This window comes from Leptosomus discolor, chromosome 1 (genome assembly GCF_034619465.1).
Source record: "Leptosomus discolor isolate bLepDis1 chromosome 1, bLepDis1.hap2, whole genome shotgun sequence".
Lineage (NCBI taxonomy): Eukaryota > Metazoa > Chordata > Aves > Leptosomiformes > Leptosomidae > Leptosomus > Leptosomus discolor.
This window is the reverse complement of record NC_141391.1, coordinates 152,678,433-152,704,373: the sequence shown is the minus strand read 5'-3', so window position 1 is coordinate 152,704,373 and position 25,941 is coordinate 152,678,433. Positions and strand designations below refer to the sequence as shown.

General features: G+C 40.5%; 1 protein-coding gene across 1 annotated transcript; it reads left to right on the top strand.

Annotated features, from left to right (window-relative positions):
* The first annotated feature begins 1,441 nt into the window (after positions 1-1,441).
* On the top strand, positions 1,442-25,067 carry AMN1 (antagonist of mitotic exit network 1 homolog). The gene is made up of 7 exons (XM_086461546.1): positions 1,442-1,671; positions 9,946-10,078; positions 14,080-14,224; positions 16,397-16,614; positions 20,245-20,301; positions 23,813-23,924; positions 24,581-25,067. Exons 1-7 carry the CDS (start codon positions 1,442-1,444, stop codon positions 24,652-24,654), a joined length of 969 nt encoding a protein of 322 aa, XP_086317672.1. The 3' UTR covers positions 24,655-25,067.
* The last annotated feature ends 874 nt before the right edge of the window (positions 25,068-25,941 follow it).

Here is a 25,941-nt window from a genome sequence, read left to right as displayed (position 1 = left end):
CCTGTAAAGGAGCATGCGATAGATAAAGAGGGGGAAAGGAAAGATAAAAGTAAAGTGAAAAGAGGAAAGAGATTGATAGCTACCACCACGGGTCCAAGGTGTCCCAATTGTCCCGGGTCCAGGCAGCATCCCACCGGTCCTAACAATCGTCGTGATCCTTGGTGGGGAAAGCTTCTGGAATTTGGTTGCTGAGGAGCCATCTTTTATGCCAAGTAACACACCTTGCTCCTCCTCTGTATCTCCACCTCTTCCTGGCTCCATCAATGCTGATCAATCTTTCTTGACAGCAGTTATACAGTCCACCTTATCAGCTCAGGCTTGTCCCTGGTACCGGAGAACGGCACAGCACTCTTTAGCCAAAACAGAGCCGTCTTGCCTCTGCAAGGCTCCCTCTTTCAGGTGTTATCTCCCTTCACAAAGTTTCTAGAAGGGAGGAGCAGATACCAGCACTCTTTTGTGTGAAGAAAAAGAAACTTTTGCTGCTTTTTGCCAGATGAACAAGTTGCTCAGCTCTGGTCCTTGCTCTGTCCCGGGCATAATGACCTTACAAGCCTGGCATTCCATTTTTGGGATCAGCAACTGATTCTCAGGCAGACCGCTGCAGATTCATGTCAAGATGTTAGCCTAACTTTTGGGGTACCTTATCGTCTATATCCCTGATGACAAGGTTGAGACAATGCTGTTCTTTGGATCGACTCTTACAGTTGTCCCAGCCAAACTGGGCACATCCAAGAGATTTTCCTTTAGGGGGTTTTACAGCTTACACTATAAGGGCATGATATGAATCATTTTATCTACTAATGCGTATTTCTAACTATCCAATCATAGAATATTTTGTAGGTCTTGCACCACCATCATCTGTCAGTATCCTTGTGGTTTATCTGTTAATCCAGATGTTTCAGTCATCAACTTCAGCAAAGTTATCGGGCATCAACAGCAACCTACAGTTGCCTATCCTTTGGTTAATTTTGAGAGAACAGAGGTTTCCGTATCTCAATGGATCACTTGTTGTTTTCAGTAGCGGTAGGTGGTGGGTCTTGAGTCTGCAGATAGTGACATAGCAATTATACACTAATAATGTTGCTAGCTCCTAAGGACTGTGTATATCACAGGCAGAAATGTAAAAAGACAGAAGAGAAAAAGAGAGAGAAAATGAATTGCGGGTAGAAAGATCTGACAGAGAGCAGGCTCTCGTCTCTGCAGATTAATGGAGACTAGGAAAACCGATGCTGTGGTATGACCCCACTGGTGGCAGCAATGAGGGAAATAGTGATTAAAACAACTGTGCTCCCTGCCTGAAGGCTCCTAACCTCCCCCGGCTCCCCTGTACTACTTCCAGGCTTGGGAAGAAACTGTGTCCTAAACATTAAGCGCTGAAAGTGGGGAGAGACAAACCCTTTGTGCGAGGTTTGGGGGTTTCCACAGCGTTTCAGGCCGCTTCATGAGCCGCTCCTGCCGTTTCCCGGCACAGCCCCTGAGGAGACGATCCCAAGGCGGCCCGGGAGAAGGACTACATCTCCCGTCATACCCGCCGGGCAGAGGGAGCCGCCGCCATTTCGGCACCGTCTCCTGGAGCCGCTGGGTCGGGGCGGCGCCGCGCTCCCCGTTCCCCGCCGGCGCCATGAGCAGCCTCAGCGGCTACTGCGCTTCTTCAAATCTCCTCCTGGACCTGTGAGTGCCGCCCCGACACCCCTCCCACCCCCCGCCCCGTGCCCGCCGGCACCCTTTCCCTCCGGGAAGTCCGGCGGGTTCAGGGCCGGCTGGGGGGGGGGGGGGGGGTGGCGGTCAGACCGCTGCCCTGACCGAGGGGCCGCGGCCTCGAGTAGACGCAGCGCCAGCCTGCGGGGGAGCCCGGCGGGAGGGTTGGGGCAGGGGGGCAGGGCAGGGGGCTGGGTTTGGCAGGCCTTTGGCGGGGGTGGTAGAGTGGGTGACAGCGTTCGGTGGTGGTGGCAGGGTGGGTGACAGGGTTTGTCAGATCTTAGCAGGAGCTACAGGAGAGGTGACAGGGTTTGGCAGAGGTGACAGGGTTTGGTGGGGTGGCAGGGTTGGCGATGGGGTTTGGCAGAGGTGACAGGGTTTAGTGGGGTGGCAGGATTGGCGATGGGGTTTGGTGGGGGTGACAGAGTTTGTCTGGTAGATAACAGCACAATCCCTGACAGATGTGTGAGGATCACTGGCTTCACCAGGCCCCAGTGAATCCACAGAATGGTCTTTTGCTTTGAGTTCTTCATTTTGTAAAGTTCCTTTGTGTTTAGGAGAGAGTTAGGGGTAAAATATTTGATTTGACAGATAAAAGAAAAATAGCTAGAAAACAATAGTTAGGCTTAGACTTTTATTCTTCTTTTAAAGCACTAAAGATAAGGTTATAGTTCCCTGGGTGTAGCCAATAAGTTTTATTGTTTCCTATAAAGTAAAATAGCAGTGAATACATTTATAATTTAAATTATTAATTGTTTAAACTGCAGATCAGTGATGTACTCTGAGAATATCAACCAGTTTTTTGAAAAGAATGAGGTTAATCTTAATAAGCTTTTCTCTCAAGCTAAATTTAAAATTTTGTTGCAAGAGACAGCTAAATGTAACTAGATTTGGTATAGGTCATGTTGATTTCCACATATCTGTATTGGTTTTGGAGTATTTTCTGCAAGTTTGAACTAAGTAGTTAGTCTAGGTTTGCAGGTCCTCGTTCAAGCATGGCTGTGTTAGCCACTTAGTATCTTCAAGAGAAAAATACTAATCTTAAATTTTTATTAAGTTTTTTAGATACAACTGGTTTTATGTACTACAGTATATGGTGACAGTCTGCCTCCTTCAGGATGAATTGCCAGAAAAGTTCATTTGTCCAGTGGGCAAAATTTGTGTCATGATAAGTATGTATTTAGCATGTAGCTGAAGTGTGTGCCCTTGTATGACAAAGGACTGCTTGCCTGTTCACATGACTCAACAGGCATCCGTCATAGAAGAGGGAACAGTTGCATGGTAGGTGCACACATAGCCTCCCAAAAGGCTCAAAAAGTCTATTTAACGCACCCTAGCCAAAGGTAGAGTGCTGTTTTGCACTGAGGAGATGCTGGTTCATTTGGCATCTCAGTAGGACGGGTGTGGGCTCTCAAAGCTACTTAATTGGTTTATTGCATAAAGAATAGTAGTGGTAGAAAATGTGACAGCAGTCTCATGTCCCTTCTGATGCTGAGGACCCCAGCTATCGTAGCATGAGATGAGCACCTTCACATTGGTCAGCATGCTGCACAGATCCCGGCTGTGCTGAGGTTCACACTCACTGTGGTCTTTAGAGCTTTTCTAAGATTTAAGAAGTGAACAACTATTCTCCATTTCTGCATTCAGGTAAAAGAATGTTACATGTAGCTAAGCTGTTTGTTCTCAAGACAAGGCAAAGAATGTGGATGGAGTAATGTGCTTGTACATATACTGAGTTGGAGCCATGCACAGGCTTCTCTGTTACAGTCAGTCAGCCAAGTTCATCCAGCAGTCACCAAGGTTTGGTGAAGGCGTTGCATTCTTACATATCTCCAAAAGAACAAGTTAAAGGCCATCGTGGTGTGTGCTCAGGTTATGTGCTGGTCACTCATGCTGACATATGGGCTTCTGCGGGCAAGCAAGGCCTGTGGTTAAACTCTGCCTGGATTCTGCTTGACATGGCTTTATCCTCGTTGCAGTGTCTTCTGCAGAGACCTGCTACAGGTGCCCTTATTACACTGTGCTGACTTTAGTGGGTTTTTTAATGTACTTCCCCACTGGAGATCTTGTTTCTTCTTTCCTTGCTTAAATCTGTGCTACACTTCAGATTAATCAGCCTTAACGTTTTGACCTCTCTAGAGTTTTTAATCAGTATGAGTTCAGTTTGCTGTGATTTGGTGCCATTCTGGTGCCAGACAAGGTTCCGTTGCAAAAAAGTTGTCTATAGGGTCTCCAGAGTTGTGGCTATATGCTGAATTTAATTTGGCTTAACTCTAGGCTGCTGCTGCCCCCTGCCCTCAGCCACATGTTCTGGCAGTATAATTTCTGTGACCTGACAGTTTTAGCCAAGCGAATTTTTTCATTCGGCTCGGATACCGAACAGCTCACAGTGCAACTGTGAATTTCAGAGCCAGCATGAGGAAGGTGCAGTAAAAAGTGGTTGGGGAGGCAAGGGGGGCATGGAACTGGTCTTTCCAACCTCTATTTGGACTTTACATTTGGTCAGAGTGGTGTGTAGTGACATCTGGACTGCTAATAGGAAGTAATTATAAGGGTTCTATCTTGCTAATAACTTTTCTCTTTTTGCAAAGGTGAAACAGTACCCATGCTTCTTTTGTTGTGCATGATTAATCTGTTAAAATTATATTTAAGATGTGTATTACACTGCATGCTTATATTCTTATGATTAACCTTCTTAGATCTTAGACCTATTAAGTTCTTTTTACATGTAGCACTTGATACCATAAACAATTTCTACTTTTGATTGGTTACTGATCTTTTTTTGCACTGCTTTATTAGTACTGCTGTGACGATTTTCTGTATTAATATAGAAAAATGTAATTATTATAGCAGTAAGACTAATACTTGAAACTAATAATTACACAACTTTTTAACACATGTGTGTAATTTTGCGGTGCTGTTTCCTGTCTTAAACAAGTCAGGTGATGGGTATCTATGCCAGACTGCACTTAAAGCTTCCTACTTATGCTAACCCTTAGACTTATTGTTTAACTAGTAGAACTTAGAGCAGAAAATAAAAACTGAAACAAATCTACTACTGTGTGGAGCAGTCCTTTTAATAAAGTTATTATTTTTAACGGATCTAACAGAAAGTGCCTTTATTAAGGTATGTCTGCTGCTTGTTGGCCTCTGCTCCGTGCCCCAAAAGAGAAATTAGCACTCCAAAGGGCACATGCACAAAAGCATCATATTGGAAGTATTTAGAAACATTCTTTTTTTTTTTCGCTACAGTTATGTCTTATATTAGCTTCTGTTTTCTGCACTTATGCTTCCCAAGATGAGAAATGTCCAACTTACACATGCACTCCTAGCCGAAGCAGTTTTAAGGCCAGCATACTGAGGTACACCAAATTTGTAGTTGATTTACGTAATTATGCTTGGTTGAAAACTGACAGTGTAGGAGGCACAGGGCCTGCCAAACAGAGTGGATCCCTGGCAGCAACAACGCTTGCCAGAGAGGTGGAGAAGGCAGTTGGGGCAGATAACAGCTTGAGCTGTCATACTTGTAGGAGGCTGCTGTTACAAATCTCTCAGAGCTCTGGCAGTTGTTTTAAGTTAATTTGTTCATGCCCACCAGACATGTTCTCAGAACCAAGAGAGATTTTGTCATCAAAAATGAGATTCTTAGAGCAACACAAATGAAACATCAAATTTAAAGGTGTTTTAATTAAGATTGTGAGACCCCACCTCAAATACTGCATCCAGTTTTGGTGTCCCCACCATAATAGGGACATAGATCTGTTGGAACAAGTCCAAAGGAAGGCCACAAAGATGATCCAGGAGCCGGAGCATCTCTGCTGTGAGGATAGGCTGAGGGCACTGGGATTGTTCAGCCTGGAGAAGAGAAGACTCCAGGGGTACCTTATAGCTGCCTTCCAATACCTGAAGAGAACCTACAGGAAGGCTGGTGAGGGACTTTTTACAAGAGTGTCGAGCGAAAGGACAAGAGGAAATGGTGTTAAACTGAAGGAGAGTAGGTTTAGACTAGATCTTAGGAAGAAGTTCTTCAGTACGAGGGTGGTGAGGCGCTGGCACAGGTTGTGCAGAGAGGCTGTGGCTGCCCTCTCCCTGGAGGTGTTCAAGGCCAGGTTAGATGAGGCTTTGAGCAACCTGATGTGGTTGAGAGGTGCCCCTGCCCATGGCAGGGAGGTTGGATTAGATGATCTCTAGGGACCCTTCCAGCCTAAGCCATTCTACAGGATGTAGACGTGTGCTGCACATGTAAGTCGTTGTAAGAGATGTAGTTAGGTATAACTTAGATTTGAGTCTTCCATGTGTTGATGGATAGGTCCTGTGTAACAGGTGTTATTAGCAGGGGGCCAGTCTGCAATAGTGAGTGTCGTGGAAAACTATGGTCTTACAAAGGCATCAGAACATTTGCAGATGGGTACATCTGCATGAATGAAAACTGAGGATGGAAGTAAAGCATCAGTTTCAAACCAGAGCTTCCTCCTGTGGTCTTATATAAATTATCCAACCCAAAAGATTGCAGGAAGATGTATCTATTTTGTTACTTGCCATTAAACCTATTTTAGTATCTGTTCTTCTGATTCATTTCTTCTTCTGATGTGTCCCACTTGTAACAGCTGGTCTGCTATTCTGTTTCTGTGATGTAACTTAGTGTAAGCTGTACCTTGGTGTAAGTTAGACTATTTGTAGAATAGTTAGTTAAAAAGATCTATTTTCTGGTTTATGTGTTGGAAATACACGTTTGTCCTGTCATAAGGCCTTCGCCCTGTCATAAAGTTTAAGGTTAAAGGTTATAGGCCTTTTCTGTTTTGCACCTCTTGACACATTTGGAACAAATAAGTACACTTTTTAACACTTTGTAGACAGCTCTGAACTGTAGACAGCTGGTGTAACAAGTCTGATAAGGTGGAGCAGTTGGGGGTTTTGCAAGAAGTAATGGTCTTTTATCAGGTCATTACAGGAGTAAAGCACTACTAAGTTCTCCCTGTCCAGGATTAATGGTTTCTTTCATTAAGTTACACTGGGACAAAATCTGTCTGCCAGGTGGATGCGTTATGGTCTTATCAATCTTCGTTATTGCTGTGTGTATCCAGGTCACATGGAAGTATAGAGGCCAACTACAGTAGAGAGCGCTACTGTGCAATTACAGTAGCTGCTCTGAGTTTACTGGTAGGGTGAATTAATGGAAAAACATTGATTCTACAAAAGCAAAATGTTTTGTAGTATAGTAACATTTTCTTTCAAAACTTTGGATAGGATTTAAAAAGAAAAGTTGGCCTGGGGAATCTAATTCAGGTAGCTATGATCAAAATAATAGAACCTTCAATCTGAAGAACTCCATCACTTAGATGGACTCATCTTAAGAGGAGGACAGTGATGAGTTAACCTTCCTCCCCTATTTCAACTCTCTCCATTTAGTTTAGCTGTAGTGTAATCCTTTTTAAAGTCTTGGCATTTCCTAGATGACAAGAGTGTTACCTTCATTTATCTCAGGATGTTGGTTAGCTTCACTCTAGTTTATGTTTTCATTTACTTAGGGGCTTTAGGTTTTGATAATAAAATCTCCCATCAGAGAGTTGCAGTTCCTTCCTTAAGGACCAGCAGTTGTCTTTTAGCATATTGATTGGTGATTGCTCTGGAGGTCAGTGGGCTCAGGATGCTTAGAAGCTGTTTGTAAACTCTTCCCAGAGTTGCCTCTGGTGTTTCAGTAAGCCTGTGACTGTAATTTAAAGTTGCAGAGGTTGGGACATTAACATTTTTTTGTATCCTATGATACATTAAAATTCCTTAGGAAACTTAAAAAAATAGCATTACATGATTAGTGTCGCTCTATAGTACTCACTATTACATAAGTAAATACTCTCCTGTATATTTGACCTTGAGGACCATTATTTCAAGTGTTCTACTGGTTACTATTCCACATATATGTGGATAATACTGATCTCTTTGTTTTGTTTTGCTTGAGTAAAGTTCTTCATGTTTTCTCCCCAAAAATTCTGTTCCATCTGGAGTCTCTCAACAATGTATTCTGACTGTAATTATCCGGTTTTGTTACATTAAGACAGATAAAATTCTAGGATTTAAAATCCTGTCTTAAAGCATCCCCCAGCATTCTGTGACGTTAGTAGGCCTATTAATATTTATTTCTGCCTAGTCCTTCCTTTTCAGGTGAATACTTAAGCCCTGTGTGTCTTTGAGATTTGTTTGCAATTTCTCATGCAGCAATATCTCATGATGGAAACTAAGTAAAGTTTCAGTATCTGGCAGAGGGAACATTGCTTGGAACAGGGACACAATTTTGACCCTGGATACAGGGAGCAGGATGTTTATGATGTATAGAAAATGCAGTATGTGTTTGCGTTATTGTTAGTTCAAAATCTCTAGCCCCTGTATATGATAATCAGGCTGTTTCCTTCAGGTTGATAAATCATTCTTACAAATAAGCATGTGGCAGGTGTGGGGGGAAGGAGGCCTAGAATTCTGCTATTAAAAACCAATGGCTGTATGAGTCAAACCAATCAATGTTTCTGATTGCGACAGGATTTCAACCAGCTGTATGAGAACCTTCCTTCTCATCCCAGGGCAGCTTAATTTCTTGAAGAACCATTGGTGATGAGGTGTTTTGAATACCTTGTAAATATCCAAGTGGGTTCACTTTCCCCTATATATTATATTTTCCGTGGATCCACAGTTATTTTGTCTAATCTACTTTTTAGGACCACAAGCTTGTTGATCTGTGATTTCCTGGACTAAGACGTAAAAATTTCTGCCTCAGGTGACAATTGATAGGATTATGTACCCAGGCTGGTACAAGATACCACAGACCTAAACAGTGATAAGCTAAGGAGGAGAGTGTTTATACAAGTACATGGCATTGTTTATCCAGAGGAGCCATGTGTCTTAGTAAGTGATAAGACTAAGACAAGGGGGTCTTCACAGATATGTGACACTATTCACCAGGCCTCGTAAAAAAAAAGTGCCATATGTCTCAGTAACTAGGGGATCTCAACAGGAACCAAAGACAAGACTAAACCTTTGAACTTCTGGGGTGAGCATGTATGCTTAATGAACTGATGAATATTAACCGATTGATAGAAAATATAAATGTACGTGTCTTTACAAATAAAGCCCACTATAATACAGATGTATACGGCCTTGCTAGTAAGATATGTAACCAGACAGAGACAATCAGGAGAATTCACCAGGCTACAAAGCTCTGTTAGATAAGATAACCTAAAAGAAACAATCAGGAGAACTGGCTGAACCACAGAAGCTCTGTTAGGAAAAGATAACCTGAAAATCATAAAAATTCCCTTGAAAAAGCCAAGGGGGAGTCTGAACTTTTCAAGTTTAGGAAAGAGTGTGCAGGCTTAATAGGCTTATTAATATTAACCTCTCCGCCCGGGAGATGCATAATGATATGGTAATGAAACATATGATGTATGATGCAAAGATAGGTACATGTTAAGGGGTAAATATGTAGTATATGTAGTAGGCGGATCGGGAAGTCTGTGCCTTCCTAGTACCTTAGCCAATAGGGAAAGGGAGAGGGTCCTATGTGGCCAGGAAGTTAGGGTAATAAGGGGGCTGTGACCCCCAGCAACTTTGAGAGACCCCATGGGATATGCCCAGTGGACTTTCCCTTTATTCGAATAAAGTTCATTTTTACAAGACTCCTCTGTCTCCCTTGTGAACACTGACCACTGGGGACAGGATTTTCCACGCACAATCATCTGTGATCTGATCTAGTTTTAAGCACAAGGTTGAGCACAGGGTTACACAGCACAATTCATATAAAAAGAGATCTACAAACTACACCGTGAACAAAATACTACGCCTGAAAATATCTCCTTAATGTTTTTAACTGAGGTGAAAGAGAGGTGTCACTTCTCTGGAACTAGCTATTCCAACGGAAGATTTTGCTGCCTGCCAAGTGGAGGCCTAGCTGGTGAAAAGGCTTTTCTTAGAGCTCGTGAATATGCTGCCAGCTAATTCATTTTGTGAGATGGGTTGGTGATCGCAGTGAATGAGGCTACAATTTTTGGCTACAGTTGATTGGGGAACACTTGCACAGAATGATCAGCTGATTGACCCCAAAGGGCAATAACTGAATTGGTGATAGCATGGAACAGCTGGAACGGGTAAGGTCTGAAAGCCGCATAACTGGATGCAGGAGGTGACATCTTCTGGCTTGATCGGCCTAGTTCTAACATATAATGCCTGGTTTTGACTGTACTGTAACTTTCTTTATTTCAGATGCCTTCAGTGTTTGACGAAGAACCTTTCCAGATACGCTGCAGATATCAAGTCGTTGCCACCCAACATAAAGGATAAACTGATTAAATTAATGAGTAGCCAAGGGCAAATAACTGATTCAAATATCAGTGAGGTAAGAACCTATTCAAAACTCTTCTGTCTGGGATAGAGAAACTAAAACTGTTCACGTGAGACAACAGATAAATTCAGGCCTGCTTACTCTGTCCGTGTCTACAGTTTATTTTCTTAAACTTCATAATGTTAGTATGCGTTAGGAGTAATAAGATTATGTTTGTAGTGACAAGTAAAAATGTTCTCGCTTGAGTGATCTCTAACTTCTGTGTAATCAGCTGACATATATTACCCTTTTTCATTACCAAAAACTAGACTCCATTGCAAACTGGTAGAGACTGGTTCCTGAATGTAGTATGTTTCAAGAAGCTAGTGCGTAATTTAGTAATGAAGAGATTTTGGGAACTTGTTAGATTTCTGTTACGTTCTGTTGACGTGATGCATGTGATCTCCGTATAATTTATTTAAATTGTGATTCTTTGAAATACGATGATGCTAGGGCTAGATATGGGTAGTTCAAATTCTCTCATCCCTTTTGCTCACTGATGTGTGTCAGTGTTTCAAAATGAAACCACTTAAAGACTTTTCTTTAGCTGTAAATTCAGGGGCACATCTGTTTTGGTATCTGTCTACTGTTATCTTGTTCAGCCTCAAAGGGAGGTGTGAGCATTGAGGAAAGCTAAAGGTTGGCCTTAGTGAAACAGAAAATGAGTGACTCCGTGTTCATTCCTGCTTTGACCTGTGACTTGAAAGAGGCAAATAGTATCAGTTTCTCAGAGTCAGAAGAGTGAAGCCAAGACTAGAGGCAGAATCAGAAGTACTGTGGAAAACTTGGGAACAAGAAATTTTATCATTAGTATGCACCATTTTTTGCTTGTACAAAGTCTTTGAGGAAAAATCAGTCTTATTAATTTATCTTATTTTAGAAAATTTGAGTTGATAAATTTGGTTTAGGCTGTTTTTTCAGTAAGTAATCCTTTCTAAGCATCCTAAGAGATGTATGTAATTAAAACCATATGACTCTGTGTGTTATAAATGCACAAAAACTATTAGGATATCTTTTATCTGAAAACAAACTAGAGAGTTTAAGTTGCAACCTTTTCCTCTCTCTCTTTGTAAAATCTTATCTGTGTTTGTCTTCATTCAGCAGTTGATCAGTGCCTTCTCTTGCAGCCTGTCTTCCGTATGACACTGGGATATTCTGTTCTGGTTCTTTTTTCTTATGTGTTTTTCAGTTCTCTGTTCCTGCAATTTCCTGCAATTCTATCCTTAGCTGTCATCACTTTTCTTGGGCATGATATACTTCGGCTTTCTTTGCTAACAGTTTCCAGGTGTACCTCACTTGTATTTTAAAAAAACCCAAGGAAGATTCTGAATTCATACTGTTTCTCCATAGCATTTTGCTCCTCAGTTTTCCCGTTCTTTCATCTTGCAGATATTCTTGTCATTCAGCATAGCAAAAATGGCCAGTGTTGTTTAGCTCTTCTTACTATTCCTTGCTCACATCATGTATAACCAACATATTCTACATGTGACACATTTACAACGTCTCAATTAGTCTTCTGTATGGTTAAGGATTTTTTTTTTCTTTACTTACTGCTTCCGTCCTGCTCTTTTTTTTTGGTAGCCTCCACAGTATTGTGGCTAGATCTATTCTCTTGGAATTTTCCAGGCTATGCCGTCTCATTTGCTTTTATGCATGTCCTTTCTTTGATGTTGTTTTAAGTATTCTGCTTAAAGTTATTTTTTTTCAATTGAAATTCTGTTAACTTGCATTTAGATATAAACTTCTGTTTCATCTCTCACCTCCCTATTCTTGCCTACATTTGTGATACAGAATCACAGAATGGTTTGAGTTGGAAGGGACCCTGAAGACCATCTGGTTCCATCCAACCACCCTGCCATGGGCAGGGACACCTTCCACTAGACCAGGTTGCTCAAAGCCCCATCCAGCCTGGCTTTGAACACTGCCAGGGAGGGGGCAGCCACAGCCTTTCTGGGCAACCCCATCCTCACAGTAAAGAACTTCTTCCTCATATCTAATCTAAATCTCCCCTCTTTGAGTTTGGAACCATTACCCCTTGTCTTATCGCTACTCTCCCTGACAAAGAGTCCCTCCCCACCTTCCCTGCAGGCCCCCTTTAAGCACTGGAAGGCCGCTATAAGGTCTCCCCAGAGCCTTCTTCAGGCTGAACAGCCCCAAGACTCTCAGCATTATCGTGCATTATTTTTCCTTATTCTGCTTTTTGCTTGGAGCAGCCATCCATGACACGCACGCTAAACTCTGTATTCCAGCTCACTTTTACCATAAAGATCTGTAGAGCCATTCAGCATGTGACCACAGGATAGAAGTCGATACTTTAATCTCCTGTAATCTGCATCCAAACAACCCTTACTCTATCTAAAATTCCATCTTCTTTGAGACAAGTTACATTTCGGTACATGCGTTCAGTGAATACGAATCTATGAATAATAATATAAAGCAAACCTCTAAGTAATACCTGAGCATGTGAAGGTTCATGGGCTAGGGAAGCTTAATGCTCTAGCTACTTTAAATAGGCAGTATTCTGGTGGTCTTGTTGCTTCTCATTTAGACTTCCTTGCATGTAATAGTTCTTTTACTTATAAGATTTCTCATGCGGCTTCATAACCAGCAGTTTGCTCGCTTTTGTTGTGTCTTAGGCAATTTGGAATTGCAAAAGAAACCAAACAGTCAGGGAAAGCACCTTGAATAAATGTTGATGGTTGCTTTGGCTTTAAGCCCATCATCTCTGGGTTTGGCTGGTTTAGTTCCTTAGGTGTGAATTCTGAAATATGAGTGAAGTAAGAGCTGAATGTTATCTTGTGAAAACTACTCACAAGTGTACTGTGGAATATGTTAGTGGTTTTGTGGCAGGGAGAGACATATTTGAGGCTTCTAGCATTTGGAGGGAAAAAGCTGTCAAAGCTGTCTGAGGTCTGCCATTCATTTTGCAGAAAGGTTGCAATTATAATCTACTAGAAGTTTTTGCTTTTTTTCTAAAAGACAGTAAAAGATTTTAGCATCTTATATATTTGCAAAGCAGAATACCAGTATTCCTTCTAATATCTTTATTGTACCTGTTAGAATGATGGACCTGAGAAAGGAATAGGCCTTTAACAAGCTTGTCAGCTATGCTGTTATTTTTGCTTGTGTGTGGAAATTACTGTATGCTTTTATTCTTGCGAGTTAAGGAAGGGACTGACAAGCTTAAGGGAGTAATAAAACATCATGTGAAAACGTAACGCTTGCCTATTGGTCTGAAGGACAGCTCAGCAAAGGTATAGATTGTTTACACAGGAGGGGCTATAAACAATGTTTATTAAAAAGTAACGAGAATCCTTGAAAATTAAATTAGAGGTAAGATATATGGCTGTTGTTACTGAAATCTGAGGCCTTCTGTTGCTTTGGGTCTAAATTTCACAAATGTCCTCTTGGGGAAGATTTCACAAAAACTACAACCTATGGTCTTGTGGGAGTGAAAGAGCCTGTTTGATGAGAATTTGGTACCTCCTGATGGTATAATAAGGAGATTGCTTGTTTATGAGAAAAAGAGTGTGTGTGTAGGTGAGAAAAATACCTTGGGGCAAAATATCTTCCAAATATTACTGTTACTTGTTCAGCGGATTTAAGTTTTGATCGCAGTCAGTACTTTTTGGCACTTCAGATTTCGGCCATCGAAGTTGTGCTAGTAAGTTTGAGGGTGTTATCCTTGGTAAACATATCTGTGCTGACAGAAGCACTAGTGTTAGCGACTGTACCATCAAAATGGTACTTCTGCTGTTTAACTGATAGTGTTAACGTGCTCCTACTCTAAATATGGACACAGAAACTGAATGTTCATGCTGTAGGAGATGAACTGTTGCCGGAAATACACCATATTTTCTTTAGAGTTTTTAGTTCCTGGGGCTGGTAACACCATCCTCTAGTGAATATTTTTTAAAAGTTCTCTGTGATATCTAACATTACAAGTGTTTTAGATAAAAATATGCATGTTCTATGACATAGCAGAGTTTGACTGAAATGGTAGGTTTTCGTTACAGGTATTGCACCCTGCTGTAGAGTCTCTATACCTCCAAAACTGTGATATTTCAGATAATGCATTATTGCAGCTTTATAACTGCAAGCAACTGAAAACAATCGTCTTAAATTCTGGCCAAAAAAACAGATTGGGAATCACTTCAGAAGGTATGTTATCTGTCCACAGATAACTGGGATCTTATTTCTGTTTTATTTTTCTTGTTAGATTGGAGTAAATTGCAAAAAATATCTAAGGTAAATGTTGCTTAAAAAAATCCCCAATGCCACACCAGTACTAGTTAAAAGTCACTTCAGTGGTGTAAATTATAGGCCTAGAGCACCAATTGCCTTATGAAAGAGAGTTATTGGGTTGCTCTCCTGCTAGGTTTCTGTTAAAACTATGCTACATTTGATTGTATTTTCAACATCATCTTAATTATTCCTTCCTCAAAACTTGTTCCAAAGCCTTACCAGTACTACTGGTGTTGAAGTTTCAGGCTTCTGATTTCGTAAATTACTTTTTTCCCCTTTTTTAATTAAATGTATTTGTTATTAAATAAGCTTATAGCATCTTCTCTGCCTTAAAAGACTTGACTTGCTTTAGGACTTTAGGTGTTACTTTTAACCTCCAGTTTCAAGTTGTATCGGGAGCTATTAGCTTAAAAGAATTCAGCTTGCTGATGTTTATTTCCCACAAGTTTTGTTGTCATCAAAAGACACACTTACTCCTTTGCTCCATCATTAACTCATCCTTGTTGAAAATCGAGGCCAAATATTAATTTAGTGTTAAGCTAATGTATACCGCACTTCAGATCAGTCTTGGTTTGTATTTTCTTACCACTGCATAGTGATACACTTATCTTTTTACCTAAGTAATTGGTTAAACTGTTAAAAATGGATTTTTATTTCTTTTCAATGTCACCTCATTGTTACACTTTTTGACCCCTAAGATAGTTTGCAGTGGTCTTCCCTCAGTACCTTCATCTGTCCACTGATTTCTAATACCAGCTGAGCCTAGAGCTCTTTATGTATACTTTTCATCTATTTGGGTAGAGATGCCTGATAACTTTCGAATTAACACTGGGAAGTCTGTTTCTTTATTGGCAAGTTCCTAGTCTGTCCAGCTTTACTAACTTTCCTGCTTACAAACTGAGCCCTTTTTAAACTGAGAATCAGTTATGAAGCCTTTAATTTAAGCTGGAACAGTTCTGTATCACTTGTCTTAACTACATACAGAAAAAAAAAAAGACCCAAAACCACCCCATTTAAATCAGTGTTATCTTTTACTAATTCAGTCACAGGTTGGGATTTTTTGGTTGGTTTGTTTGGGTGGTTTGGGTTTTTTTAAGAAACCTTTTGGTACCTCATCCAGAAATATCTGAGCCTTGTCATTGCTAGTAAACATTTGCTGTGTAGGTTGCATGTGGAACATTTAATGCAGTTAATATAATATGCAGTACTTACTTCTCTGTCAAATTCAGCTACCAGTACTGTCCTTTCTATCATTCTTTGCAAAGTGGTTCTGACCCAAGCAAGTACTATTTTGTCCATGTTTCTTTGAAGTTCTTACTTAGTAACATATCTTAATGACATTCGACTTTTTACTTCTATTTGTCCAGAAGTGATGTAATTTTCTGTACTGCTGTAATCATCATGTTTCCATCATCCCTGAAATAAATGCCTTTCACGAATTGCATCTGTAGTTCATGTTTATTTTATTGACTACGTCCTGACACTTCTGTGCAAGTGTTTCGGTTATGACTAACTGTCAGCGCTCTGAGGGCACCAACAGACCCTAATGGCCATGACTGGTCTCACCTGCCATGCCAGCCTACACCAGTTGCCCATGGACCTTCAGTCCTGGCCTGAGCTGTCTCGCAGGTGTACCTGGTTCCTGTCCTACTTCTGAAGTACTGTTTTGATTTCCTAAATTGACCTCGGACATGACCTCTTACCTTGCTTTTTGCCTGATATTCACCGCACTGTCAGTGGGACCTAGCACTGTCGTCACACTGCTGTCAAGCCATTGGCTTTTTGTCACACACTCACTGAGGTGATACCTCACGTACATAATACCCCTCAGGTATCCCTCTGCAGTATGGAAGGGAATTCAGCATTAGAAATTTTTATCAACTCTAGCATTGTTCATTGTCATTTGCTTTCTCTCATTCTTGAATTGAAAGAAACCAACCACCAAATTGCTTCCTTGCACAGAGTCTTGCTGCTGCCACGTGAGATGAAAGTTGAACAGTCAATGACCAGGGGACGGCATATTGGATTCAGCATGGTGGTCGTGTTAAAATATGAGTAATTCTTTAAATTGCTCTGTTTCTTTGACAGGTGTCATAGCCCTGGCCTTATCCTGTCCTTACTTGCATGAAGTGTCTTTTAAAAGGTGCTGCGATATAACTGACAGTGGAATTCTTGCTCTTGCACTCAACTGCCAGTTCCTACAGATAGTGAGCTTGGGCAGCTGTTCAGGCATCACAGATGCATCTCTGCAGGCACTAGGAGAAAACTGCAAATTTCTTCACAGTGTGGATTTTTCATCTACTCAGGTAACTGTGGTGGCAAATGGCTAATTGACTTTTGTTTGTTTGTTTTTTAAGATTGTTGTGATAAAATTGAAAGGGGATTTTTCTAGCTGTACTCTTGACAAGATTTAGGACTGCAGTTCACTTCAGATTTCCTCCTCACAAGGAAAAGGAAAGATATATTTTGCATCTCAGTAACCAGAAAAATACACAGCATGTATTGTGGACCAAAGATAAACTTTTATTAGAATCTACCTAATATTGGAGGGTTTTTTCCAGTACCTTTATTTAATGCAATCATTGTCTTCAAGTTTTAAAGTAAACCAAAATATTTAATTTAAAGAAAGTAGAATCTTGGGCAGGTTATTGTCAGCTTTCAGTTAGGACAAACTGACCTGGATAACAATAATAATGGATGTCAAACAATATAAGCCCCTAGTAGAAGTAAACACTCCATAATTAGTTCTAGTTCAAGAGTGACTGTGCTTTCTGAATGGCTCCTCAGCTACGTTATGGAGTCGACACGGAAAGAATGACATTTAAAAAGTCAGAAAGGGCAGGTAAGAGGATTTAATAACAGTATTTAATATGTGAAGGGGGAAATCAGCTGCAACAGCAATACTGTAACATACTTCATAATTACAGTAAGATAATGAAGTGAGGGAAGGGAACTTTCACAGTAAGCGTGATGTTCAGTGGACTGTGATGGTGAGTGATTACACTGAATGCGAGTGAGGCACAGAGCATTCGTAATGAAGTGTCAGATCTGGAAAACATGTAGCAGGTTCTTTTTTTAGATGCTATTCTTCTTTCAGTTTTTCCAGAAGTATGTCATCAAAAGTAATTTTAATCTTTTATTTGGTAATTTTTATTATCATTTAACTCTATTTCTTCAAACTGACTTCATTACTTTTTTGTCCCCTTGCCTCTCTTCCTTTATAGGAAATAGCTACATTTCCGTGTATGTTTTAAATTAGGTGAAAGTTTCTTGCATAACTACACATTTCCACAGATTTTTATTCCTTTCTGATAATCATATGGTGATAATACACTAGAATTCTGAATTCCATTTGACTAAAAATAAATGGAAATATATACTAGGTATAAATGAAATAAGTTTAAGGTGAAGCAGAGAAACTGTGGATGGTTCATGGCTGTAGAGGTTGCAAGGCCTAACCGTATTCTTGTGTTTGAGTGCCAGAATGCATAGTAAAAGTACCAACTGGAACTGGCGAAGCTGTGTGAAAGAGTAGAATGGTGAGAATGTTGGAGATCAGCAATGCAAAGAAGGGCACAGCTCACTTGCAGGAACAGGGAAGCAGATACGAGCTAGGCTGCGTAGGGGCCAAATGCCTCAAGGTGATGTAGCCATTTTAAAAATTAGTTCATCTGGTGACTGTGGAGATGAAGTACAGTAAGTAGAAGGCATAGAAGTGCTGCAAAATAACAAGAAATGGGGTGGGTGAGGCAAAGGAAGGTTTGAACTAAGAAGGAACTGTAGCTCTGTGTCCTCTGTATGCACACAGAGAGTGTGAGAGGAAGCTTGGCCTGAAGAACTCCGCTACACTGGCCCAGGACCACATAAGGAATCTATTTATGTTTACTTAACAGTATGCTTATATTATTATTCTGAGGAGGTAGGTTTTATGTATAAAACCTGTACTGACTCCTCTACCTCTAGTGTGCTCTAAATCTCAGCAGTGTTAGCAGCTAGACACACAAGCTTAAGGGTCCAAATCCTTGTGTTGATTAAATGGTACATTTTATCTTTAATGTTCATTGCCTCGGTGTAGGCAGATAATTGTGGGAAGAATCTTGCCTGAAAGGGCTGTGCAGACCTCAGTGGTTTTCTGTGTAGGGTGTGGGACAGTTAAGTTCTCTGCAAAATGCATTGGCAAAAGCCAGGAGTGTTGCAGCTTAGCCATTTGATCTGTCCAGACACTTCTCGTGTAGGACAGAGCCGGGCTGCTCGTGTACTTCACTGCTGGTACTGGGCTCTGTAAGCCTTTGCTAGAGATGGCGTACAGAGTTTGGTGACAATCGATCTGTACCAAGGAGCTGGTGGATTTGTGGCTTGGTGCTGACTGCAGGTGGTTTATCCTCAAATGTAGGAGTGTACCCCATGATGCGGATGGGCAGATGTGGCATTACAGACAGTGCACATAGATGTTCAATAGAGTAGGAGATGATACTGCAGCACTGCAGTAATAGTACAGCAGTGGTTACTCTCAGCTCGTACAGGGAAGTGAGGGGACACTGTTTTAATACAAAACTGGTTTCATGCTCTCCTGCTGTCATAACCATATACTCACAAGCATCAAGACAGTAGCATTCTCTCCACTGTTCAGGTGCCAGCCAGGCAGTCTGGCCCAGGTTTGGTTTGGTGACGTGAAGGATAATAGACACAGGCTATCAAATCTTCATCACTGTGCTTGGGTTGGTCTTAGGTTGGTGACCATGCACTGGTTTTGGATGTGCTGGTTTATACCCTTTAGGAACCAACAGTGATTACTCTCTTCATTCTGTCCCACCTATGGGAGTTACTAGAATTTATTCATTTACTGCCATTTGTCTCCTGTTCTGGGTGTCCTGAGGAGTAAAATGTGCCGTCATCTTGATGACCAGCTAAGCTAGGTACTGACAATACCTGCTGTTCTTAGAGGCATTTATGTGCCTCTGTGCTGGGACATTCCTGTCCATTTGCACTGATCAGACCCTTTCTGTTACAGTTCTGTACAGCAGACTTGCAGTAGAGGGCCAGAAGGCGATAAGACAATTTGTGCAACAGGAATAATCCAGTCTTTAAACAGAAATGGAGCTTGTGGTCTCTGGATTTTAGCCGTCAAATTTGGCTGAGCCTTACTGTGTATATTTGATGACTGTTGTTTCTGCCATCTAATACAAGCTCTGTGAAAAAACCTGTGATGGATCTGATCCAATCCATCTTTTGAAGTGGGGAGGAAGTTTAATGAATTTGGTTCCTGGAAGCAAACAAATAAATTGGCCTTTCTTGCCTTTCTAAGGAAGAGAACGTCTTTTGTGTCTCTCCTCTGTCTTGCAGGTAAATCATTCCTTTGTGGCTGGCTGCAGCCAGTCAGTTTGATAAACCTTTTAGTGCGAGTGTGTGACGACTGCTGTAAGACTGCTTATTTGAGGGATTTTTGTCTTGTATAACTGGTTTGCTTTAAGATACGTACCAGTAAGCAGATAAAAGTCTGCTATTCCCAACCCAAGAAACTTCCTGCAGGAACATCTCCAGCAGTCCTGAAAACAGGAGAAAAATTGGTCTAGGTAGAGCAGAAATGCTTTAAACCTTATCGATTAAAAGTGCCATGCTCTGACCATAACAGTGAGCCACTGTTAAATGAGACAAGGAAGCTGCAGAAATAGCAGTAACACAGTTGAAAACATCCTGGTAGAAAGCCAGGCTGGATCACATGGCAGTAAAATGCAAGTGTTTAGTAGACTGAAAACCACCCATAGTTGGATGATTTTCTCTACAGGCTTAATTGGGAAGAAAATACTGTAATGTCAAGTGTATTCAGTGACTGCAGGGAGTGAATAAACTAATACACCCCACCCCCCCAAATAGCTGCGTTTGAAAAAATTGAGCTTTATCCACTGTGTTAATAACAATGTGTGTTTTTTCTCTAGGTAACAGATGATGGCGTTGTAGCACTAGTGAGTGGAACATGTTCAAAGAATTTAAAGGTAACTTACTTAACCCAATAACAAAGAAATGAACAAAAGCAAATACCTGCATTTTAAAATTAGTATTATCATCAATCTTACTTCTGAGGGATGGTTATTATTGACTGACTTTGGCCTTTGTTTATGTACACACTTGTCCTGATTTTGGTGATAAATATTTTCTGTCTCTGTGTAGCAGTGCCCCAGACCAGCTTTTTGAGAACCTCAGTCTTTCCAGAATCAGTTTTCTTCTGTTGACTGTAGTATGCTTATTTTAACTCATGTAGTTTTAGAGAGCTGTATAATAAATGCACATGAATGCTTAACTTTCTCCCTTGATTTCTTTGGTTTTATTTCTTGCTTCTGTTGAACACTTGAGGCAGAATTTGTAATGTGGATAATTTCATGGATTTGAGAAATCAGTTAGCACCTCTGCATAGTAAATCTCTTAACTCATGAAGACAACTGGGAAAATGAAGTTGTCTTTGCATAAAGATTCTCTAGGCACTGAGACAGTGATAAAATGATGGAGAAAAGGCATCCCATACCTTAGCACAAATTATCTACTTTTCTGTGTGGTACATTTCTTATCTAGGTGTGTGGGTTTTTTGCTTTTTTGAAGGCTGGTTCTGAATCCAAGCTATTCATCTAGAAACTAAGATGGGAAACAAGTCATACTTTTGCTTGTTTACAGAGTTTAATAAAAAAAACAATCTTAAACAAAATACCAAATCTGGGTCAACGAATAGTATTAATAACCTGGAAAAAATAGAACTGGTACTGTTTTATTTGAAGGGTGAAGATTTAGATTTGGGTTTGTTTTTTTCCATCTGATTTTGTCTATTTTGGACCATCTTTTTGATCATTAAAGTCTTGCGGTACAAGATTAAATTATTGTTTTTCAGACCATAGCAGTGAGAGATCGTTTTTTATATACTAGAGGTGACTGGAAAATATCTTTGTCTTTTAGCTGGTTACACCTTTAGATGTAGCAAAACATAGATTCCAGATTTTCTAAACAACCCTGAGACTATGCAGGTCGTCTTCGTAAGACACCTCTCGTATCCAGCCTACAAATGTAAAGCAATCCAGGGTACTGTGTCCGTTTCAAGAAAGACAGGGAACTACTGGAGAGGGTCCAGTGGAGAGCAACAAAGATGATGAGAGGACTGGAGCATCTCTCCTATGAGGAAAGGCTCTTTAGCCTGGAGAAGAGAAGACTGAGAGGGGACCTTATCAACACTTTTAAATATCTAAAGGGCAGGTGTCAAGAGGATGGGGCCAGGCTCTTCTCAGTGGTGCCCAGTGACAGGACAAGGGTCAACAGGCACAAACTGGAGCACAGGAAGTTCCGCCTCAACATGAGGAAAAACTTCTTTACATTAAGGGTGACAGAGCACTGGAACAGGCTGCCCAGGGAGGTTGTGCAGTCTCCTTCCCTTGGAGATATTCAAAACCTGCCTGGACATGATTCTGTGCGACCTGCTGTAGGTGAACCTGCTTTAGCGGGGGGGTTGGACTAGATGATCTCCAGAGGTCCCTTCCAATCCCTGCCATTCTGTGATTCTATGATTTCGATTAGGTCATTTGGACTAGGTCATTCTCAAAATGTGTATCTGTCTTAAAACACAAATACTGTAATAAGTTTTCATAAGTTTATTGTAGTAAGTTTTGGGGTTGCTATTGAGTAGAGCGGGGTTCTGTAAAGTTCCTAGAGGGTTTCTAGAGGGTTTTGAATGATTTTCCAGCAATGTTGGTATAATTACTCTGTCAGTATTATCTTCTCTCTTCTGTATTACTACTGTCCACAGTTTGTAGAGAATTGTATTCTTGTGTATAAGCCCTTTTTCTTCAAACCATAGAAACACAGTTCCTTTTATTTTTAATAAAAATTTCCAGCTTACAAAATGTGGCCTTTGGTGTTTCCTGGTCACATTGCTGTAGTTACACTTCCCTGGAAAGTGACAGGCTTTTTTTCATGTGTGCTGTGCATGGATGCCTGTGGAAGCTGTACTAGATCAGGAAGAACAGGTTAAGTACCTCACATAAGACCTACTTCATCTATAAGTGTTCAAGAAAGTAATATTGAGGTGGTGGGATTTGATTTCAGAAGAACTAATGGGAGATTTCAGTGATGACAGACTGAATAGTAGTCTGGATTTTGGTTGTTCGTTTTCCTGTGCTTTATAATTGTTTCTACTTTCTTAAAAGCCATGTATTTAAATGCTTTTGCATTTGGGCTTTTGGGTGTGGGTTTTTTTTTTTTGTTTGGAGGGTGGTCTGTGCAGTTTTAATAAGGCAAAATTTAATGCTTTTTGTTGAATGACAATTTTTAAAAAGCTGTTTTCTATCAGTATAAAGAGTCAGAATGGTTTAGGTCTCTTGGTTTACAAGCCATAAGAAAACAAAATTTAGTAAAGAATATGGAATTATTTGCTACAATCTCTTCTTCAGTGTAACTCTTCCTTGTGTGTGTCACAAGCCTCCCACCTCTGTTTCGTGTCATCAAAGTGCAAATTTATAGGCGGTGATCTAATGTCAGGTACACGGTGAAAAAAGTAGGGTCTTAAAATTCTCAAACTGTAACTAGCAGGCAGATTTAGAAGTATTTTTACTTCATTCAGATTCCGCATCTCACTTATTAAAATGGACTAAAAAAATATACATGTATCAGCTTTTGTATATTGTGCTTCTGTGAATAGTTCTTGTTTCCTCTGTCATCATTCTGCACAAAGTTGGTTTTGTTACAAAAGGTCCCTTTCATTTCTGTGTCCCTCAAGATACTTGGGGTTTATCATTTGGAAAGACACACTTTCCCAGTAAAACAATGCAGGAGGCAGTTATTTTTAGCCTAAGATCCCCAAAGTGTATATTACCAAATCCTATTTTCATTAGATGTAATAGTCTCTTTTCTGCGTTTTTTCTTGTATGTTCTGTTTATTAATATGTAAGGCAGCTGAGAGAAAAAAAAAAGTTGTTAATAATCTGTTAATTCTGAATTTATTGTTTCTCTACCAAATACAAGTACTAGTTTTACAAGTGCACAGAAATGAAGATGAGAGTAGTCTAGTCTTGGAAAAGTTCTTAGATTTCTTTTAGGAACTATGAAGACATACGGATAGATAGACATTAGGAACTTCAGCAGAGACTCCTGCATCCCTCCTGTTTTGGGAAACCCCAGAATTCAGTTTGGATTCTGTTCTCTTGGGCAACAAATTATTAGGAGAATGTGTGTCATAGGAAAACTGTTGGGACTCAAACACTGTAGAGTCTCAGTTGTCTTGAATGATACCTGTGTTTTGGCAAAACTCAGGTTTCTGGTTTTAGTTTTGACCCTTCACAGAAAAGCTGTCTTATTTTTCCTGAGGGTATTTTCCTGGTCTGTACAGGACCACATACAGGGTCAAAGCACAGAGGAGCAGTAGATCATAATTCTGGGTGGGGATCTCTGAAAATGGTTGGGCAAAGGAAAGCTCTGCCTCAAAACTATGGGTGCTCTGACAGGCTTTCATTACTACTGTTTTCTTAACAGGAGATCCACATGGAATGCTGCGTGAATCTGACCGATGTCGCTGTGGAAGCGGTTCTTACTTACTGTCCGAAGATACACATTTTACTGTTCCACGGATGCCCATTGATAACAGGTCAGTCAAATCACGCAGGGAGTAAGAAGAGTAATTACTTCCTGATAGTACCTTCTTGCTCTCTGGAATATATATTTTGTAAATAATCCCAAACAACTAATAACTTACTAGATAAAATAATAATCATACACTGAGATTTTTCAAAGCAAGGTGAGAGTTTTGCTTTGAAACATGGCAACCTTCAGAGAGGGGTTTTTTTGTTGGTTTAGAGTTTGGATTTTTTTTTCGTTTCCTTTATTCCCCCCCTCAACATGCTGATGAAGACCCAAAGTTGATGCTAAGACTTCAGAAAATGTGTTAGCATCTTAAACCCCTATTCTATTCCAAAAGTATGGAACAGCATCCATTCGAGAAACAGTGGAATGGAGTAAGACTGGTCAGCCTGGAGAAAAGCCAAGCTTAAGAGAGGTTATCATCTACCCTGGTTTTCTTAAGTTCAGTGGGTTGGTGGTTATGTGATTTACGGTTATGTGATTGGAGAAAAAAACGAGTGGTTTTGAATTATACTACAGGTATACCTGAACTGTGATATTGTAATAGCAAGATAAGCAGAAATGCAGATGTATCATTTAATTATTTTTCTGTTTACCTAATTTCTAAATGCCACCTCTATATATTCTGAATGAATAACAAGAAATTCCTTGGTTCTTTTGCAGATCGTTCCCGAGATGTTTTAGATCAGCTAGTCGTATCAAACAAAATCACACAACTAACATGGACTGTGTACTGATTATTTGTCATGTACGTAGGAGTGTAAAGTTTACAGATGGGAGAGCTCTTTCAGAAAACAAGCACCTTGGAGAAACAGCTGGTGACTTTTGGACCACCAGATTTGCTTCTCTCCTTGTTCCCACCAGAGGTCTCCATCACCATTCCAGTCCTTGCCTGGGAGCCTGGGCTTCCCCATTGTCTCTTAGAGCCCTGTCTCTTATCGGTGATCATAGTTCATCAAGAGGAAAGTTAAACTATAGTTAATATTGTGCTGTCATTGCTCATCCTCCTTGAAGTATCATGATTGGCTACTACTGAGCATCTTTTAGCATCTTAGGTACATGTACAAACCCAATGTAAGTAAGTCTGTGGTCTGAGTTTATAGTCTGAGAGGGTAGTTGGAACTTAAAGTACCAAGCCCAAACATAGTGTCAACGCTTACGCAGAAGTGTCTGTAAAGCTGGGACTTCAATCTGACGAAAGTCACAAACAGAACTGGTGAATGGAGGTGGCATTAACAGCAATGCAAATGTATTTTAAGTAGTAACAATCCATCTCCTTTCACCATGTACTTTTGCTAGGTCTGGAAGAAAAACTGTAGATACCTTTCTTTTGATGTTACTGTTGCTGCAGGTTTCTGGGTTGACTTGCCATCAAATACTTTCTGGATTTTTGCACATCCAAAAGTACGGTCTGTGAACATGTAAACATAAGCTTGCTTTGAAATTGTGGCGACTTAAATTTCAGAGTAGTAGCTATGACCAGTAAAAGAGGCTTGTATATGGGCAAATACTTATTTGATCTGGCTTTTGCTTACGTTCCTGCATGAAAATCCTTTTAGGAAACAAAATGCTGGTCTTCATAAGCATAGCTGTGAGTGAAATAGGACCAAATTTAGTGGCCGAGTACATGGATCTCAGGATGGTAGAGTTCCGCAGAGTATGTGTTCTGCTGTGTGCAGTTTATTGTATCTCCAGTGGCCCCCAGAAGCTGAAAATAACAGCCACATATATTGTTCAATTGTAGTCATAGTAAAGAAAAAAATAATTTAGAAGGGTAGAATGAGTGTATTACATGATGGAGCAGGGGTCTCATCACAGTAAGTCATGTGCACTGGCTTTCTTGAAACAGCATAGCTTCTAGTGAGACTGCTGTGATTTCTACATTAAACTGTCTCAAGTGGTAGCAGTTTGAGTGTTCTAGAGGGCAGGTAGCACACTCTGTTGATACTCGGCATCTAGTAGCAGGGTTTAGCTAGGGTGGTCTTACATGGATCTGATAACACTTAGAAACCCATGAGTTTAGG